The sequence below is a fragment of the Chiloscyllium plagiosum genome, unplaced genomic scaffold (genome assembly GCF_037043375.1).
Source record: "Chiloscyllium plagiosum isolate Xiang-an unplaced genomic scaffold, Cpla_swu_hap1 HiC_scaffold_5, whole genome shotgun sequence".
NCBI classification, from domain to species: domain Eukaryota; kingdom Metazoa; phylum Chordata; class Chondrichthyes; order Orectolobiformes; family Hemiscylliidae; genus Chiloscyllium; species Chiloscyllium plagiosum.
Window position 1 is genome coordinate 117,004,045 of NW_028270143.1, and position 20,580 is coordinate 117,024,624.

General features: G+C 40.9%; 1 protein-coding gene across 1 annotated transcript in view; it reads left to right on the top strand.

Moving 5' to 3' along the window:
* Window positions 1-20,580, top strand: part of rheb (Ras homolog, mTORC1 binding) — a 113,736-nt gene that overhangs the window by 74,058 nt on the left and 19,098 nt on the right. The window contains exons 3-6 of the mRNA XM_043690757.2: window positions 9,349-9,416; window positions 12,894-12,976; window positions 19,734-19,790; window positions 19,874-19,921. Of these exons, the coding sequence (XP_043546692.1) occupies window positions 9,349-9,416; window positions 12,894-12,976; window positions 19,734-19,790; window positions 19,874-19,921 (256 nt within the window). The remainder of the gene's footprint in view (window positions 1-9,348; window positions 9,417-12,893; window positions 12,977-19,733; window positions 19,791-19,873; window positions 19,922-20,580) is intronic.

Genomic DNA, 20,580 nt, shown 5'->3' on the forward strand with positions numbered 1-20,580 from the left:
CCCCTCTCCCCCCTCTCCCCCCCCTCTCCCCCCTCTCTCCCCCCCCTCTCTCCCCTCTTCCCCCCCCCTCTCTCCCCCCCCTCTCTCCCCCCCTCTCCCCCCCCCTCCCCTCTCCCCCCCCTCTCTCCCCCTCTCTCCCCCCCCCTCTCCCCCCCTCTCTCCCTCTCCCCCCCCTCTCTTCCCCCCTCTCTCCCTCCCTCTCCCCCCTCTCTCTCTCTCCTCTCTCTCTCTCTCCTCTCTCTCTCTCCCTCCCTCTCTCCTCTCTCCCTCTCCCTCTCTCCCTCTCCCTCTCTCCCTCTCCCTCTCTCCCTCTCTCTCCCTCCTCTCCTCCCCTCTCCCTCTCCCTCTCTCCCTCTCCCTCTCCCTCTCTCCTCTCCTCTCCCTCTCTCCCTCTCTCCCTCCCTCTCCCTCTCTCCTCTCTCTCTCTCTCTCTCTCTCTCTCTCTCTCTCTCTCTTCTCTCTCTCTCTCTCTCCCTCCCTCCCTCCCTCCCTCCCTCCCCTCCCTCCCTCCTCCCTCCCCTCCCTCTCTCTCTCTCTCTCTCTCTCTCTCTCTCTCTCTCTCTCTCTCTCTCTCTCTCTCTCTCTCTCTCTCTCCCTCTCTCCCTCTCTCCTCTCTCTCCCTCTCTCTCTCCCTCTCTCCCTCTCCGCCCCAACCTGTAAGCATGTGTCCCATTTATACTGGTTTTTAAAGGGAGTTTGCTTATTGGGACTGTTAAGTATATTCGGAACAGCATACTTAAAGTCTAGTTTGGATAGACTGAGTTCTGTAGGGGTTCTTTATTCTGTTCTTTGTGTTTCATTGAGTAATTATGTGAATAAACTTTTGTCTGTTTTAATATCTAATAGTCAACCGAGCTAACTTACTCTGGGTAATTTTCACATGCACTAACGAAACAAACAGCAAAGGTTATGGTCTGCGCTGCCTGCTTAAGAATGTTTTGAGTGGTTTGGCCTAGTCCATAACACTTGTAATAGTCAAATTAGTAATTATTACTAATCGATGAACGTATGGTTTTCATGTGGTGTCACTGTTGTTTTGTGCTGGGTTCCTGATCCTCTGCTTCAATTTATTCTGCACAAAGGCCTTAGAAATTACGAACCTAAAAAGCAACCAAATTCCGTGAACTATATATTTCACTCTGTCTCCCACTGAATATGGTCTGTCCTTCATGACTTTTGCACAGCTGACTCTGGTTACTGAAATTCTGGATTAGTTGAGGACCAACAGGAATATTCTTAAATCTCTGATAGGTTTGCAATAAGATATGATATCTGAAAATATTGTAGAAGTGGATTTTGAACTGATAAGTTTGATCCAAGGAAATGAAAGTTGCTATTGAAGAGAAAGTTGAATTCAGGACATAATTAACAAGCAAAAACGTGTTCCAGACAGTGGATCCATCTGTAATTGCATTTATGATTAATTATGTGGACACTGTTCTTACTTTATCCTTCAATTTTCTGTTCTCATGTAACCATCGGAAGCATTGCACAATTGTTGCAATATACTTGTTATGTCGGATTTTCAGCTACCTATCAATCACCAATGTATGCCTCTGCCTGATTTCAGGTGAGCAATTACTTTTAGGGGACTGACGAAATGTAACAAAATGTCTGCAGCTGTTAGAGATTTGATTGTCCCAGATAAAGGCAGGAAATCTCAACTCTTTTAAAAAGTACTTGGACGAGTGACAAAATCTTCAGGGCTATGGACCTAGTGTGGGAAGGTGAGACTATTGTAGTACTGTCGTATATTTTTGGTGGTACAGACTTGATGGGCTGAAGTGCCTCTTCTGTACTCTATAATTTTGAGATCCAATAAAGATATCAGGAGAAAGTACACGGAGTATGGTTTGGATATGCAACATGGAATCGTTGAGGGTACTAACAAATACATTCACTGAAACTTGCTGAGTACATGAAAGAGAAAGAAATCAAAGGATATCTTGGAATTAGATGGAGAAAGGTGAGAAATGGTTCATGTCAGGCATAACCGCAAATTGCATGAGCCTGTTAGGCCCAATGTATTTGTACAGTAAAAGCTTGATCATTTGTAACGGGTTAAAAGCTTTTTGGTTGATATTGGAAAATTAATGCGTTTTCCTTGCCAATGAGGTAAAACTACTTCAAAGTGAAATTTTCCAATGTTAACCTGCATACTTCCTTCATTTGAAGGGAGAACTACAAGGGATCACAGTTCAGTGCGATTTGGAATGGCTTAGATTGATGTCCAGCTGACGATACTGTTGCTTCTGAGTAGCTCCAATGTAACTCTAGAGTAATACCAGGATCTAAGAAAATTGTGTCTTATGTATTTAGCATTTATATTTTTGTCTTATTACCTTGTTATTGCTTGGATGGCAGTATCATTGCTATTCTGTATGCACTAATCCTGAAGAAGGATTTCCTGAAGAAGGGCTTATGCCCGAAATGTCGATTCTCCTGTTCCTTGGATGCTGCCTGACCTGCGCTTTTCCAGCAACACATTTTCAGCTCTGATCTCCAGCATCTGCAGTCTTCACTTTCTCCTCCTGTATGCACTAATCAACTTGCGTGCAAAGTGGCCCAGACTCTAACATATGAAATATAGTGTGGAAAAATATGCCGTGATGAACTTTAGCAGGAAGAATCGAGGAGCTGAACATTGTTTTTACGTGGCAAAATATTGTAGAATGCTGCAGAACAGGAATTTGGGTCGCTTTGTGCATAAATCATAAAGCTAGCATCCTAAGTTCAGGTAAAAGACAGGGTAAATGGAATATTGGTTTTTATTTCAAAGAAATGAAGTATACAAATAGGTGACTTTTGCTAAAAGTAACTCTACAGCTGGAAGCCATGCCTGGAATACTTTGAACAGTTTTGGGACCCTTATGTCAGGAATAGATAGTCAATAGTCAGAGACTTTTCCCTAGGGCAGGATTGATTGGTATGAGGAGTCATAGTTTGAAGGTATTAGGAGGAAGGTATAAAAGAGGCGTCAGAGGTAGGTTCTTTACGCAGAGAGTTGTGAATGCATGGAATGCGTTGCCAGCTGTGGTGGTGGAAGCAGAGTCATTGGAGACGTTTAAGCAACTGCTGGACATGTACATGGATAGCAGTGAGTTGAGGGGTGCGTAGGTTAAGTTACTATATTTTACATTAGGATTAAACCTCAGCACAACATTGTGGGCCAAAGGGTCTGTTCTGTGCTGTACTTTTCTATGTTCTTTGAAATTGCAGGCAGTCCAGAGAAGATTGACTAGGTTGATCCTGGTTACGGAGGGGGTTTTTTTTTTTTGAGAAGTTGAGTAATTTGGAACTGGTGTTTGGAAGAATGAGAGATGACCTTATTTAAATAAATAAGATTCTGAGGGATTGACAGGTTAAATGCTGCGAGGTTGCCGAGGCCATTGTTGGAGTATTTCGTGCAGTTCTGGTCGTCTTCCTATCGGAAAGATGTTGTGAAACTTGAAAAGGTTCAGAAAAGATTTACTAGGATGTTGCCAGGGTTGGCGGATTTGAGCTATAGGGAGAGGCTGAACAGGCTGGGGCTGTTTTCCCTGGCACATCGGAGGCTGAGGGGTGACCTTATAGAGGTTTACAAAAGTATGAGGGACATGGATAGGGTAAATTGACAAAGTCTTTTCCCTGGGGTCGGGGAGTCCAGAACTAGAGGGCATAGGTTTAGGGTGAGAGGGGAAAGATATAAAAGAGACCTACGGAGCAACTTTTTCACGCAGAGGGTGGTACGTGTATGGAATGAGCTGCCAGAGGAAGTGGTGGAGGCTGGTACAATTGCAACATTTAAGAGGCATTTGGATGGGTATATGAATAGGAAGGACTTGGAGGGATATGGGCCGGGTGCTAGCAAGTGGGACTAGATTGGGTTGGGATATCTGGTCGGCATGGACGGGTTTGACCGAAGGGTCTGTTTCCATGCTGTACATCTGAGGTTGTTTTCCCCACTGGAGAAGCCAAGAACCAAAGGACAAAATCTCAGAATAAGGACTCATTTATTTAAGGCAGAAGAGGATTTCCTTCCCTGAGGGTAGTGAATCTATGGAAATCCTGACCACAGAGTAGGAAGATTGGGTCATTGATTATATTCAGGAAGAGATGGGCAGACCTTTAATCAGTGAAGGTATTGTGAGTTACAGGGAAAATGCAGCAGTCAAGCTGAAGATTATCAGATGAGCTCTGATCTCATTGACTGACAGGGCAGACTCAGTGGGCTGAATGTATTTTTGCTTATGGACTACAATGTATTAAATCAGATGCCAGCTCATTATGATGTTTTCTGCATAATCTGTGAATGCCCATGTAAGGTTATTGGAGAACAATTTAAGTTATTAACTGGGGCATTGGGGTATTATTTTACCTGTCACCGACAACAGAGCTATTTCGGAAAATGAAAATTTGAGATAAAACATAATTTGCCGGTGCAAATATTTGCTGGCAGGATGTATAAACTAAATGCCTTTGAGATAATGTTGCTTTGGTTAGAGTATTGGGAAATACTTTGAATGAAAACATGTTTTTTTTTAATTGCTTTTCGGCACAGATAGTTAGTAATTCTTTACAAAGGAAGTTGCCATTCCACATTTAGAGTCTGGTTTAGTAATGTGCTGCATACCAAATTCTAGAATGTTGGTCAAAACTCATTTTCCTCCAGTTAGAGCCTCTTGAATTTGTTGCCATATGTCTCGAGCAATCTATCCTGTCTAAATATGCAGAAATCCCCCCATTGGCTGTAGCTGGGCCTGGGGCCTGTGTCCAAGCCTGTAGTTAAACTGGTCTGCTTTTGTGGAGAGGTTAATGAGCCAAGAAATGAGTTATTCAAGTAACTTCACTGTCCTTTTGACTATATTTTACTGTATAAAAATGCTGAAATTTCATTTTTAAATATTGGGCTGAATCTTCTCCTGTTCCTGTTCTAAATTCGAAAGCACGATGGAATGGCCTCTTTTGCATGTAACCAAGGATCCTGTTAAACTTTTACAGATGCTGTAGCAGTAGATTCTGAGAAGAGTAAATTTGGTTCAAATCACATGATCATAATGTGGGTTGAGAGAACCTTCTCAGTTGAATACTGCATTAATGCAACAAAATATTTGCTGCAGAATTAAACTTTTAGGAATCACAGCTGCACATAGCAAGGTTTCTTAAGATCTCCCTCAGTAGGTGCTTCACCCAGATTGAATTTTTGCCTTCAACTTTGAGTGGAAGTGTATCATCCAGTTCAATTGACGGTTTTTAACCAGAAATTTTAACACCTACACTTGTCGCAACCTGCTTAATGTGGAGGGGATGAGGATCATAAATACCAGGGATAAACTAATTAAAACTTTGATTTTGGGACATTGTATTCTGCAATACTAAAGAACAGTCATATTAATATATGCTAGATGTTCTCTCGGTTTGTCAAACTGTTTTAAAAATATTCTCCATGAGTGGAAGTGACAGTAGATTAATCAGCTGTACTGTACATAATACTGAAAAGGTTAAGGATTTGTTTGAAATGTTCAAATAACATTTTTGTGAAAGGTTGTAGCTTTCTTCATCGTCGTTATATTTCCATATAATGGTAAGAAGTGCAAAGAGCACAAGAGCAATCACCTAAAGATAGTCATCTCTGGAACCTATGATAAACTCTCTTCAGTGCATGTCTTTTAGCTTGGACTTGCAGTCTTGAAACATTTTCTCTCCTGAACGGAGAATTTGTGCCAATTATCTTATTGGAATGCTTAAGCTATAATTGATCTGCGTATGTTTAGTGTCAAAGCATAGGGTATAAACCTGTAAACAAAATTAATAAGGGAGATTAGAATAGCATAGATGGCTTTTATGAAGACATTATTAAATATATTAATCAATGAACAGTTGCTTTGAAGATTGGTATGTGATTGTGACAGCTGGAGCACTAATTTCAAATTCAGGTTATTAACTTCATTGCAGTGTTTCAACAACTAAAATCCAATCGGTGGAACAAATGAACTTGATGTTTTTTTTTAAAAATCGTCTGAAATTTTGCACAAAGTCAAGAATGTGGTATCATTTGCGAAAAGTAGCACCGTTTTTTTCCTCAGATTTTACTGAGGTTATCTGTCATTGCTTTGGACATGCAATAAGAATCTGATAATTTTGGGGTCAAAAAACCTTGCTTCTTGCTTGGTAAGAGTTTGAATTTCTGATTTGCCCTTGTGTCTGCAATGTTTATCCTTAATAATAAAAAATAACAAATAGATAAACATTTCTCATAGCATCCAGCTTCTTTGGAACCACATGACATTGAAACCTTTTTTAAATTGTTTGTCATTTTTATAAATGACCTGCAGGAGGGGCTAGAAGGTTGGGTGAGCAAGTTTGCGGATGATACGAAAGTCGGTGGAGTTGTTGACAGTGAGGATGGATGTGTCAGGTTACAGCGGGATATAGATAAGTTGCAGAGCTGGGCAGAAAGGTGGCAAATGGAGTTCAATGTAGGTAAGTGTGAGGTGATTCACTTTGGTAAGAGTAACAAAAAGACGGGGTACTGGGCTAATGGTCGGATACTTGGTAGTGTGGATGAGCAGAGGGATCTTGTCCATGTACACAGATCTCTGAAAGTTGCCACCCAGGTAAATAGTGCGGTGAAGAAGGCATATGGCGTACTGGCTTTTATTGGTAGAGGAATTGGGTACCGGAGCCCTGAGGTCATGTTGCAGTTGTATAAGACTCTGGTGCGGCCGCACCTGGAGTATTGTGTGCAGTTTTGGTCGCCATACTATAGGAAGGATGTGGAGGCACTGGAACGGGTGCAGAGGAGGTTTACCAGGATGTTGCCTGGTATGGTAGGAAGATCGTATGAGGAAAGGCTGAGGCACTTGGGGCTGTTTTCATTGGAGAAAAGAAGGTTTAGGGGTGACTTGATAGAGGTATACAAGATGATTAGGGGTTTAGATAGGGATGAGCATGAGAACCTTTTTCCACGTATGGAGTCAGCTATTACGAAGAGGCATAGCTTTAAATTAAGGGGTGGTAGGTATAGGACAGATGTTAGGGGTAGATTCTTTACTCGGCGAGTCGTGAGTTCATGGAATGCCCTGCCAGTAGCAGTGGTGGACTCTCCCTCTTTATAGGCATTTAAACGGGCATTGGATAGGCATATGGAGAATAGTGGGCTAGTGTAGGTTAGGTGGGCTTGGATCGGCGCAACATCAAGGGCCAAAGGGCCTGTACTGCGCTGTATTTTTCTATGTTCTATAAATTCTAGTAAGCATTTATACCATTTTTTTAATTAATTGTAAGTTTGAAGGCATCGTACAGTGGATTAATAGAAAACTATTGTCCATTAAAGGAAAGAAATTTTAGAGGAATGTTTAAATGATTCTGAAATGTGGCCTTCTATTAAATGCTTATAAAGAAGTTGGTATGGTTTGTGCAGGATTGAGAATAATCCTTATTAGATACTGCAATGTTATATGCTTTCATCATGAGCAGAAAAATGTATCCTTCCTTTTTTGATTACTCTGTGGACCTTGGACTAAACAGATTACCATAAACTGAAATAAAAGGAGAGTTTTGCAACTTAAAAAAATCAAGTACTGGATATCTTTGAGCTGTTCCTTTTGAAGCCATGAGAATACAAATTTGAGACAGTGCAACCAAGAATCTGTCAAGTGAAGGAAATCTTTCCTGGCAACAGCCCTCAGGAAAAAAACGAAGCTTAAAGGAAATAATTGTAAAGCAAGGAACACTTAGGTCCACCTGAGCAGTCATAGAGCAATGGTCATTCTTTGTTTCAATCAACAGCTGCATGTCATCATTGCTAAAATCAAAAGAACAGTGTGAAAATAGCTCTCCATCTTGTGAAGAACTTTAGAACTTTATCTACCGATAAAATACATTTTTTGTGTGTTTGTGTGTGTGTGGATATCTAGGGGTTTGCAGGAGTTTTGGTTCAGTTCCTAACTGGTAAATTAGAAATCCTGTGTTTTTCCCAGTTATTGTTCCAGTTAAATGAGTTTATTTTTGTTAATCTCACAACCTGGTATAAATTGCTTTTGTACTGAGTAGCAATCAGTCAGGAAAATGGGTAACTTTTGTGGTTTGTTTGGGATTTTATGTATTGTTTTGTGACAGCTTGTGAAGCAGTGGGGCACAATTCGCAGTGCACTGTTGCAACTTCAGTTGCAACAACCTCAAGAGGCCTAAAGCTTTGCTGATATGTACTTTAGTGGTGGTATTTGTTTTCGCAAGGAGTAACCCTTTGACACACACAGCACAGTTCATTTTTGAAAGGTATGCATGCCTATAAATAAATTCTGCTTATTAGATTCAAGGGCATTCCCAAGGTAAACAGGCATTTCTGGAACAGTTACCAGGTTCACTGTTGCTACCTCTTCCTCTCTGCAGATATGTTAATTTGATTGGTATTAGTTTGACAGTACATTGCAGTTTGGGTTATGATTCATTAATGTATCCTACAGGCACAGCATATTTTCTCATTCTTGTAATATTTTGTAAATGAGCAAGAGCCTGTAATGCAATTATTGCTGCTGGTTTTGTATTTGTAATTCAGTTTTATTCAGTTTCTGTTGCTAATTTGCAGTCTTGAAACATGATTGCATCGTGACTGCTTCTACCATCAGTCTAGCATGTTTTGAACAATCATTTTCAAATTTGGTTTAGCTGCATCCCTTGAGTCTAGGATCTTTGGCTGAATAATTCCCACACTTCTGGCCAAAATGTGGATTCAAGTTCTGCGTAATTGAAGTTTAATTTAGTACAATACAGTGAACTAAGTAAGTTTTTAAACAGATATATTGCCAGATTACTCATGGTTGTGATCCCTTTGTCATTGTCATTGAGCATATTGATATTTTTGCCAATTAGTTTTGTTAATTGGTTTGATGTGTTAGTGGAAAAATTGAGGTCTGAAATAGTTCAAAGATTTGGTCTTTTTGTCTTAATTTTGAGCTAGACATTCCAAAATACCATGGACAGTGTTTTATGGTCATGATCAGTTGTATACTAAAGGCATAGAATCATTTTAGGGTATGATCTATTCCAGTTTGAAATTCTGAAGTTTCTAAGTTTAGCAGGATCTTTGTGATTGGGATAGTTTTTGATGTCTGTAATACTACTTTTCTCATAAAAAAAGAGTTAAGTTTCAAATATTAAGCTTTAAAGCAATAATGTTAGGAAACTTAGCCTATAAAAAATGTCATTCTGTCCTTGGATAGTTCAAGTAAAGCGTTTGTGGATACTTTAAACCAAATCATCCCAAGAAACTCTTGTCATTCTTCAAGATATGTTGTTCATTGATTTAGTTGTTTTGCAGGATACCAGTGGATACAACACAAAATCTTTTATCTTTTCTGATTTCAGCATTTACTAAGTTGATCACAGTGAATGGGCAAGATTACCATCTGCAGCTTGTGGATACAGCTGGGCAGGTAAGGATGAATCTCGTCAGAGTGAATTTAGACAGGGATTTAACCTGATTTGTCTTGTGCAGTCCAACCTCTGCATTAGAACACTAACCAAAAAAAGCTGACTCCATGCTTTTGTACAATTAAAGGCTGGCAAGCCTAATTCGAAAAGGGGGAGAGGCAGAAAGTAGGAAGCTGTAGAATAGATAGTTTAACATGTGTCATTGGGAAATTGTTATAATCATTATTGAGGAAGTAATAACAGGATATTTGGAAAGTCAAAACATGCTGCCTCGGAGCCAATGTAGTTTTCTGAAGGGTAATTCATGTTTGACTAATTTGCTAGCGTTCTTTTGAAGATGTAATAAGCAAAGTCACTAATGTGGATCCTGACGATATTTAGACTTTCAGAAGGCATTTGAAAAGGTGTAGCATAGAAGGCAAATACACCAGCGTAAGATCACAGGGTTAGGGGTCATTTGTCAACTTGGATAGAGGATTGACTAACCAATAAAAGCAGAGAGTCAGGATAAATTGGCCGTTTTCAAGATGTAGTGGGTGGCAAGATGGAACGAGTGGAGTACCACAGGGTTTGGTCCTCAGAACTCTGGTATTTACAGTCTGTATTAATGACTGGATGCAAGGAGATAAGATACTGTAGTCAGATTTACATATGGCACAAAAACAGGTGGGAAATAAGGAATAAGAAATTTATAAATGTATATGGATGTGTTAGGTGAATTGCCCAAAATTTGGCTGCTATAGTTTAATGGGGATAAGTGTGAGGTTACCCATTTTGATTGGAAGAATAAAAAAGCATCAGGGTAAAAACATCTGCAGATGCTGGAAACCAGAGTCTAGATTAGAGTGGTGCTGGAAGAGCACAGCAGGTCAAGTAGCATCCGAGGTGCAGGAAAATCGACGTTTTGGGCAAAAGCCCTTCATCAGGAAGAGAGGTGGCAACTTATCCAAATGGAGAGAAATGACCGTGCTTCAGTGGAGGGATCTGGGTGTCCTCATGCAAGAATCTTTCAAAATTAGTATGTAGGTAGAGCAGGCAATGAAGGCAGATTGGATTTGGGTATTTATTGCTAAAGGAATAGAATATAAAAGTATGAAGTGTTGCTTAAACTGTACAAGGCATTCCGTTGACCATACATGGAACCTTGTGTACAATTTGGTCCTCATAGTTGTGGAATGTAATTGCATTAGAGGTTCATTCAATTGATTCCAAAGATGAAGGGTTTGCCACATGAAAAGAAATCGAGCAGTTTAGGCCTGTACTCTCTGGAGTTTAAAAGAATGAGATGAGATCCAATTGAAGTAAATAGGATGCTAAAGGGGATTGACAATCAGTATATAAAGGATGTTTCCCCACATAGAATAATCTAGAATGAGAGATCATAATTTTCTTTTAAGAGATAGCAGATTTAAAACAGAGACAAAAATCTGCTTCTCTCAAAGGTCATGAATCTGTGGAATTAGTTACCCCCAGATGATGATGGATGCCAAGACGCTAAATAAATCTGAGGAGATAGACAAATTTTCAATTACTAATAGGCTGAAGGGTTATGGAAGTGTGAGCAGGAAAGTGGAGTTGAGGCCAAGATGAGATTAGCCATTATTGTACTAAATGGTGGAACATTCTCAGGAGGGCTGAATTGTCTACTTCTCCCCATTTTTATGTTCTTAAATTTTAATGTCCTTTAAGGAAGGAAAACTGCCTTCCTTACCTGGTCTTGCCTACATGCGACTCTCAGCAATTTGGTTGACTCTTAACTTCTCTCAAATGGCCAATCTGGTTATTCAACTGTGTCAAATGGCTTAAAAGTCTTGTTAAAAGGAAGCAAACGAGAGGGACAACCTGGCATTGACTTCGGTACCGAACACAAAGATGGCTGTGCGAAGTCACCCGTACCAACACTTGGGGATGAGTGCCAGAATTGAGGAGTGCAATCTCACAGACTAGTCTAAATGCAACAACGTCTAAGTTTGGGCTACCAGGTTGCCAGTAACATTCTTGATAAGCAAGTGCCATGCAATGGCCATCTTCAATAAGAATTTGCTGTTTGATGTTCAAAATGTAATTCAAAGTGATTCAAAATGACAATATGAGGTGGATTCAAACTGACGATCACAAGTGGTACTGTTCTGGAAATTCAATATGATACTTTCAATTTATTTAATTGAATGTAAATTCTCCATTCGTGATGGGATTTAAACTGACATCTCCAATATGCTACATTCTTGATGGGCCTTGATCTCCTCTGCACTTATCCTCCTCGCCAGAATTTGCTGATCTCCTTCCAGTGCTAACTGCTCAATTTGTTCAAAACTATCTTGTCCACATCCTAACTGACAACAAGTCACACTCCATTCTTTCCCCATCCTTAAAAACCACTTTCCAGCCTTATCTTCAAATGTGTTGATGTCTTTGCCTGACTGTTCTCTCTTGAACCAACCTTTTCAAGATGGCGTCGTTGCAGCCTTCATCTTACCTAGTCTTTCATTCAAATAGTTTGATTTTTACAGCAATTGATTTTATTTTATATGGTCGCCATTTGGTTCTTTTATTTCTAGAATTTATTCGATTCAAATTTCACCATCTGCGAGGGTCAAATTCAAGCCAATATCCCCAGAACTTTGGCCTGGATTTCTGATTTACTAGTCCAGTGACATTACCGCTATGGTACCACCTCTTGGTTGCTGGTTTGAAAGTCTGGAACTCCTTTCTCATTCCATTGTGGATTGACAAGGTGGACTGCAGCAGATCAAGAAGGTGGCTCACCACTACTTTCACTAGGGATGAGATACAAACACTAGCTTTGCCAAGCAAGTGTTTACCCCATGAAACAAAGAAAATGTTGGCCAGAGGGTGACTTCTGTCTAATTTGAGAGAGAAGTGTGAAACCTATGGGTGGAGGCTGAGCAAGAATCCTAACATTTCAGCTGTTCTGTGTTATTCTATAATATAAATGTAGGTAGGGGTCCCTCTTGTGGTGTAGCGGTAGTGTCCCAAACTCAGGACTGAGACCCGGGTTCATTTCTGGACCAGGAGACCTGGGTTCAGATTGCGCTTGCTTCAGTGGTGCGTAATGACATCTCTGAGCAGGTTAATTAGGGGGAGAAAAAGTAAATGTGTAGTTAGTGGGGTGCTTCTGGTGCAGTAGTAGTGTCCCTACCTTGGAGCTAGGAGTTACAGTTTAAGTCAGATCTGAACCAGAGATATGTAGTATCTCTGAACAGGTTGATTGAAAAATATCTAAAGATGTCGTTAGTGATATTAAGCACTCTGAAGGATGCTATGAATTATGAAAGCAATGTCTGTTGGCACTAAAGACATTGCAGTTGAGTTTTAGTGTAGAAATTCATGCAAGTGAAGTTGCAAGCCATGATCTAAGCTTCACTTGAGTCTCTGTGGTTACACTGTATTAGTAATGTAGTATAATGTGAACTCATTATCCTGACATTCTGCCATCTTATGTCTTTTTTAATCATTAGGATGAGTACTCTATTTTCCCCCAAACGTATTCCATAGACATTAATGGATACATTCTGGTGTATTCAGTTACATCTAACAAAAGGTAAGGATTTTAAAATTTAATATTGTTCATTATCAGTCAGGTGATTGCATTGGTTTGTGATGGTATATTGCTGCTTCAGAAGGCAGCAGTGAGTCAATTCACAAGCCATGTTGTTGCTTAGAAGCATTGTTATTGGAGTCTATTATTCAGCAAATAATTTGCCATTGATGAACACAATTGCTTTTTAACAAAGAAATGAAAAGTTGATGCTTCCAAAACTACTGACATGTGTAATTGTACTGTGTTACTGCAGTGATTTATTTTAACAAGAGGCTAAAATGCCTTAAGGTCTGCTGCTTAATGCATTGAAGTCTTGAATCAGCCATGATCTTATGAAAACAAACTTTAAACACCATTAATGTGTTAATATAAAAACAGTTAGAAGCAGCTCCACAAGTTGAAGTCCTTCTTGGTGTTGTGTTTTATATAAAATTGTTTTATTTTCAGTTAAGCAGAAGATATATGATGGAGGAAATTGTTATGTTTTTTCCTGAGATCCTTGATGCAACTGCAAAACTCCAACTTCTGTGGACAAGCAAAATTTTATTAAGCACAGTACAGTCAAGCTTTGGAGAAACCCTGAACACACTTCGCCATGGTTGCAAAGCATATCCAGGGAAGTTCCCTGAACAAAGGGAACAGTTCTTCCTTTATACAAAATCTTTACATCACAGTCAGTATTGCTCACAAGACAATCCCCAGTCACATGCCACTCAAGACACAATGCAGTGACCATGTCACCTCCAAAGACAATGTAATGCAAATCATCCCTTAATGGCCAGGTCTGGTGTGAATTGTTTTTTTAAATATAACGATAGGGTGCAGTCAGAATTTCAATTGCAGTGTTCCAACTGAATTCTGAATAGGTGATGGTGATGCAAATAGTTCTGAATGGCAAGGAAATAGCCATGTAAAAATGGTTCTGAATAATAGGAGATGGTAATGTAATTTCTTACAATCTATTTGTAAGTCAGAGGCATCCCACCCTAGCCACAGGGCATCCAATTTCCTGTAGGTCAGCAGAGCAAGTTAACTCTTTAATATCACAGAAATGGGCAATTTCTTCCAGCGAGCACTTTTTTTAATGTAAGAATTTATTTCCAGCTCTTCATAGAATTAGCACATTAGAAAATTAATACTGAGCTAGAAAAGGGAAATATTATGGCGAGATTATAAAAGCAGAGCAATGGAATTAGTTTAAGATCATTCTAACAACACGTTTCATGATTGGCTAAAGCCCCTTCTCTTTGTCGTACTACTGGAAATGAAATTCTGGTTTTGAGTCATTTCTCAAAGGAGGAAATAGGTGGAGATATTTTGGTACAGAACCTTGAGAAAAGGTCAAAGGCAGGTATTGCTTTGTCATTGATGGAATAGATGAGTTGAAGCAGAGAGGATGGCATTTGAAGAGTTGAATGTTTGGCAACATCGAGGCGTGCACAGGGTTGGCTTACATTGCAGAGATGGTTTGGGGCAGTCCCTGGAGAGATTTTATTAATGAAAACATGGACTTCAAGTTAAGACTTGAAGCTATTGATTTGCCACCTTCTAATCTAAGTCAGCAAGCAAGGCAATCTTGATTTAATTGCAAGGCATGATGCTTAATAGTGGACCAGTTGGAGTTTAAACGGGGATAAGCATAAAATATAATGCTCAGATATCCAGAGAATATTTCACTAAAGAATTAGTCCAACTTACTATGGTGGTATTGAGATTTCAGCACTCAAAATTAAGATTTTAAAAATTTTGATTTCTGTTGATAGACTTTATAGTTCATAATGTCTGACAGCATTCCAGTAAAGTATAGAAACACATCTTATTGATGCTTTTCATCTTGTACTCATCAGGACAACTCGCAAGAATACCAAGTTAAGGAAAAAATATTATTTATACTATATGAGAAAGGAGCTGCTTTGTTGACAAGTGGACTTTGGCTGGTAGACGTGTTGCCATGGAGACCGCCCATTAATATTAAATATAGATGTTAGTTTTCCCCTTGAATTAGTATTCTTGTGAAATAACCTGCTGAGTGCAGTATTAAAAAGTTTGGTAAAATGTCATCATTCAGCAATACTCAAGAATTGTGATTTACTAACCCTATCAGTTCTTGATTATGAACACATTTTTAAAACATTTACATGTGATAGGTATCCTTCAGGTAAATCTTCAGTTAGCAATATTTTAATTCAGAAAATACAACCTAATAGCTAGAGTCATCTTTTAACATGAATTGCAGGCCGTTCTGTCTTACCGGTGCCAGGATCTGGGATGTCCCCAGTCGGATTAACAAGATTCTGAAGGGGGAAGGGTGGGCAGCCAGAAATCATGGTACATATTAGCAACAACGATATAGCCAGGAAAAGGACTGAGGATCTGAAAAGTGACTACAGAGAGCTAGGTTGGAAGCTGAAGAGCAGGACGAGTAGAGTAATGATCTCAGGTTTGCTACCAGTGCCACAAGATAGTGAGGTGAAGAATAGTCAGCGAATGCAGCTTAACGCATGGCTGTGAGGTTGGTGCAGGAAGGAGGGCTTCAGATACCTAGACCATTGGGATGCCTTTTGGGGAAAGTAGGACCTGTGCATGAAGGATGGGTTGCACCTGAAGTGGAGGGGCACAAACTTTTGGGTGTGAGACTTGCTCGTGTGGTTACAGAGGGTTTAAACTAGTTTGGCAAGGGGGTGGGCATCGGAGCTACACATCTGAGAGGAGGGGTAGTTTTGGATGGGGCAGTGAAGGATGTAGTGAATTTTATCAGGAAGGTTTCTCACGTGATGAAACAAAGGGATCGGTTAAAGTGTGTCTGCTTTAACACAAGGAGTATCAGAAATAAGAGTGATGAACTTAGAGCATGGATCAGTACTTGTGGCTATGATGCTATGGCCATAACGGAGAAGTGGGTATCATATGGGCAGGAATGGTTGCTAGATGTTCCAGGATTTAGAATGTTTAAAAAGAACATGGAAGGTGAAAGAAGAGGACGGGATCTAGCATTGCTAATCAGAGAGTGCATCACAGCTACAGAAACAAAAGTTGTGGATGAAAGTTTGTCCTTTGGGTCAGTATGGGTGGAAGTTAGGAACAGCAAGGGAGCAGCCACCTCATTAGGGGTTTTTTACAGACCCCCTAATAGCAGTAGAGAGATTGAAGAACTCATAGGCCAGCAGATTTTGGAAAAATGTAGATTAAGCAGAGTTGTTGTTAAGGGCAATGTCAACTTTCCCAATATCAACGAGAACTTCCTTAGTGCAGATGGTTTGGATGGAGCCGTTTTTGTCGGGTGTGTTCAGGAGGGTTTCCTTACTCAGTATGTAGACAGGCCAACGAGGGGAGAGGGCATTTTGGATTTGGTGTTTGGCAATGAGCTAGGACAGGGGTCAGATCTTGCAGTGGGGGAACACTTTGGTGACAGTGACCACAACTGCCTCACATTTACATAATTTTGGAGATGGAAAGGAGCAGTTCCCAAGGGAAGATATCTAATTGGAGAAAAGGAAACTACGACGCTATCAGGCAGGAGTTGGGAAGTACAGACTGGGAGCAGTTGTTCCACAGAAAGGGCACAGCAGACATGTGGATACTGTTTAAGGAGCAGTTGTTGCAAGTGATGCACGAATTTGTCCCTGTCAGACAGGTAAGAAGGGCTAAGATTAAGGAGCCTTGGATGACGAGAACAGAGGAGCTTCTCGTCAAAAGGAAGAAGGCAGCTTACGTAAGGTGGAGGAAACAAGGAACTAGCACAGCTTTAGAGGATTACAGGCTTGCTGTAAAGGAACTCAGAAATGGACTGAGTAGAGCCAGGAGGGGGCACGCGAAAGGCTTGGTAGGAAGGAATAGGGAGAACCCAAAGGCATTTTACTCATACGTGAGGAATAAGAGAATGATCAGGGAGAATGTAGGGCCGATCAGGGATAGCGTAGGGAACTTGTGCGTGGAGTCTGAGCAGGTAGGGGAAACCCTAAATGAGTTTTTTGCTTCAGTTTTCACAAAGGAAAGGGACCTTGTTGTGAATGAGAACTTTGAGGAGCTGGGAAACCGACTTGAACAGATCAAGATTGATGAAGTTGATGTGCTGGAAATTTTGGCAAACATTAAGATTGATATGTCACCAGGCCAGACCAGATTTATTCTAGGCTTCTCTGGGAAGCGATAAAGGAGGTTGCTAAGCCACTGGCGAAGATCTTTGCTACCTCACTCCCTCCATGGGAGTCGTACCGGAGGATTTGAAGGAGGTGAATGTTGTTCCTCTTTTCAAGAAAGGTAATAGGGAAATCCCTGGCAATTGCAGACCAGTCAATCTTGCGTCTGTAGTCAGCAAGGTTTTCGAAAGAATTCCGAGGGATAGGATTTATGACTATTTGAAAAAGCATAGCGTGATTAAAGGCAATCAGCATGGCTTTGCAAGGGGCAGGCGAAAGTGAGGACTGCAGATGCTGGAGATCAGAGTCCAGATTAGAGTGATGCTGAAAAGCACAGCAGGTCAGGCAGCATCCGAGAAGCAGGACAATCAACGTTTCGGGCAGGAGCCATTTATCAGATGTAAGACTGACCGACTGGTCTGTAATTGCCAGGGATTTCCCTATTACCTTTCTTGAAAAGAGGAATAACGTTCGCCTCATTCCTGCTGAAGGGCTCCTGCCCAAAACATACTTTCCTGCTCCTCAAATGCTGCCTGACTTGCTGTGCTTTTCCGGCACCACTCTAATCATGACTTGAGGGGCAGGTCATGCCTAACTAATCTTATTGAGTTCTTTGAGGAGGTGACGAGACAGTCGACAAAGGTCAGGCAGTAGATTTGGTGTATATGGACTTCAGCAAAGCACTTGATAAGGTTCCCATGGTAAGCTCATTCATAAAGTCAGGGCGATTTGGCTACCTGGCTGACACAAGACAGAGTGGTTGTAGATGGAAAGTATTCTGCCTGGAAGTCAGTGTTGAGTGGCATCCTGCAAGGCTCTGTTCTTGGGCCTCTGCTCTTTCTAGTTTTTATAAATGACTTGGAGGAGATTGAGGGGTGGTAAATTTGTAGATGGCACAAAGGTTGGAGGTGCCGTTGATAGTATCGAAGGCTATTGTAGGCTGCAGCGCGACATTGACAGGATGCAGAGCTGGGCTGAGAATTGGCAGATGGAGTTCAACCTGGATAAATGCAAAATGATGCATTTTAGAAGGTCGAACTCTAATGCTAAATATAGGATTAAAGACAGGATTCTTGGCAGTGTGGAGGAACAGAGGGATCTTGGTGTTCAAGTGCATACAACGTTGCCACCCAAGTGGATAGGGTTGTTAAGAAAGCATATGGAGTTTTGGCTTTCATTAACAGGGGGATAGAGTTTAAGAACCGCGAGGTTTTGCTACAGCTCTACAAGCCCCTGGTGAGACCACACTTGGAATATTGTGTCCAGTTCTGGTTGCCCTACTATAGGAAAGATACAGAGGCTTTGGAGAGGGTGTAAAGAAGGTTTACCAGAATGCTGCCTGGACTGAAAGACTTGTCTTATGAAGAGAGGTTGATTAAGCTTGGACTCTTCCTCTTCCTCTCCAAAGAGAGGAGAGTGACCTGATCGAGGTATACAAGGTAATGGGAGGCATGGATAGAATCAATAGCCAGAGGCTTTTCCCCAGGGCAAGATTGACTGGCACGAGGGGTCATAGTTTTAAGATATTAGGAGAAAGGTTTAGAGGAGACTTCAAAGGTGTGTTCTTTATGCGGAGAGTTGTGAATGCATGGAATGCATTGCCAGTTGTGGTAGTGGTGGGAGCAGAGTCATTAGGGACATTTAAGCGACTGCTGGACATGGACAGCAGTGAGTTGAGGGGTGCGTAGGTTAGGTTATTTTATTTTACATTCTGATTAATCCTCGGCACGGCATTGTGTGCTGAAGGGCCTGTTCTGTGCTGTACTTTGTGCCTTTGTGATTGTCCAGGCTGAGTTCACCACACTCTGTAATAGTTTCTGATCTTGAATAGTACAGTTGCCATACCAGGTAATGTTACATCCAGGCAGAATGCTGTTGATGGCACACCTATAAAAGCTGGCAAGGGTATTCTCAGTCATGCCAAATTTTCTCAGCTGCCTGAAGAAGAGGAGACGTTGGCCCTTGTAACCAGTGAGTCCACATGAAGAGTCCAAGGAAGCTTGTTGTGGATGACCACTCCCAGGAACTTGACACTCTCCACTCGTTCCACCTCTGTGCTGTTAATGTGTCGGGGGACATGAGTAACATCCTGCCAAAAGTCGATAAGGAGTTCCTTGGTTTTTTTGGCATTGAGAGCTAGGTTGTTCGCAGTGCACCATTTTTCCAGGTCTTTCACCTCCCATTTGTAGTCTGATTCGTCGCCATCTGAGATTCGACCGACTATGGTGGTGTCATCAGCTTGTAAATGGCATTACTCTGGTATTTGGTGACATAGTCATGGGTATACAGTGAGTACAGTAGGGGGCTGAGTATGCACCCCTGGGGGGGCTCCAGTGTTGAGTGTTACTGAGGATGAAATATTGTCCCCAATCTTCACTGATTGGTCTGTTGGTCCGGAAACTGATGATCCAGTTGCAGAGAGTGGGGCTTAGTCCGAGATCACTAAGTTTAGTAATCCGTCTTGAGGGAGCAATCGTATTTTGTCACCAGAGTAAAGAATGTAAGTTATAGAAAAAAATCAGTGTGATTGTGATTAACTGATAGGATGATAGTTATTCACCATTAACTCTCAACTGGATATCACTGCAATGAAATAATTGTTTTAATTTTTTTGGCAGTTTTGAGGTGATCAAGGTTATTCATGAAAAATTGTTGGATATGGTGGGGCAAGTGCAGTAAGTAAAACAAAACTATTTTCAAAATTGATTTTATATCATATTTGAACTTTTAATCTGACTTGATTATATTTTCTTTGCAGAGTCCCCATTATGTTGGTTGGAAATAAAAAAGATCTACATATGGAAAGGTATAGAAGCTGCTGTGCAAAAATGCGCTGTACAAATAGTTGGGTCATACTTTCATTTGGCTGCATGATTGTAAAATTTGTCTAGAAGTTTGACCAGTCTGCGTGCTTTATGCTTTTCTTTTACTTTAGTTTTGGGGCACATCAATTTTTGAGAAACATAAGACCAGTGTAAAGTGAATTATATTTTTTCCTAATCTTTGATTTTTCTACCTTCCCTCTGGCCACATGTCTGACGAATTCAAGCCCAACTCGTCTTGATAATGTACCTTTGCAACCAGAACACGCCTCTTTGGTTGATCCATCACCACTCTCCTGACTGAGTTTGTTTTGTTGGTAAACAATTTCACTTTTTAACTTGTCTTGCTTTCCTCAAATAAAAGGCATGATCATGGATACCCCCTTGGGCCCTAATTATACCTTTCTGCAGGACCATTCCTTGTGAAACAGTCTTTGTTCCAGACTTATTTTGGATGCTTGGGGCAGGGGTTGTGCTTCCACAATTCCTTTTCTGGTACGTTGATGAGTGCCCTGGCATCACACCTTGCAACTTGAAAAATTTTTCAATTTGGCTTTCAGTTTGCACCTTCCAGCTATCTTCATCTGGCCCATCTCTTACACTTCCTCCCCTTCCTCTACCCCTCTCACCATTTGAGGAGTTA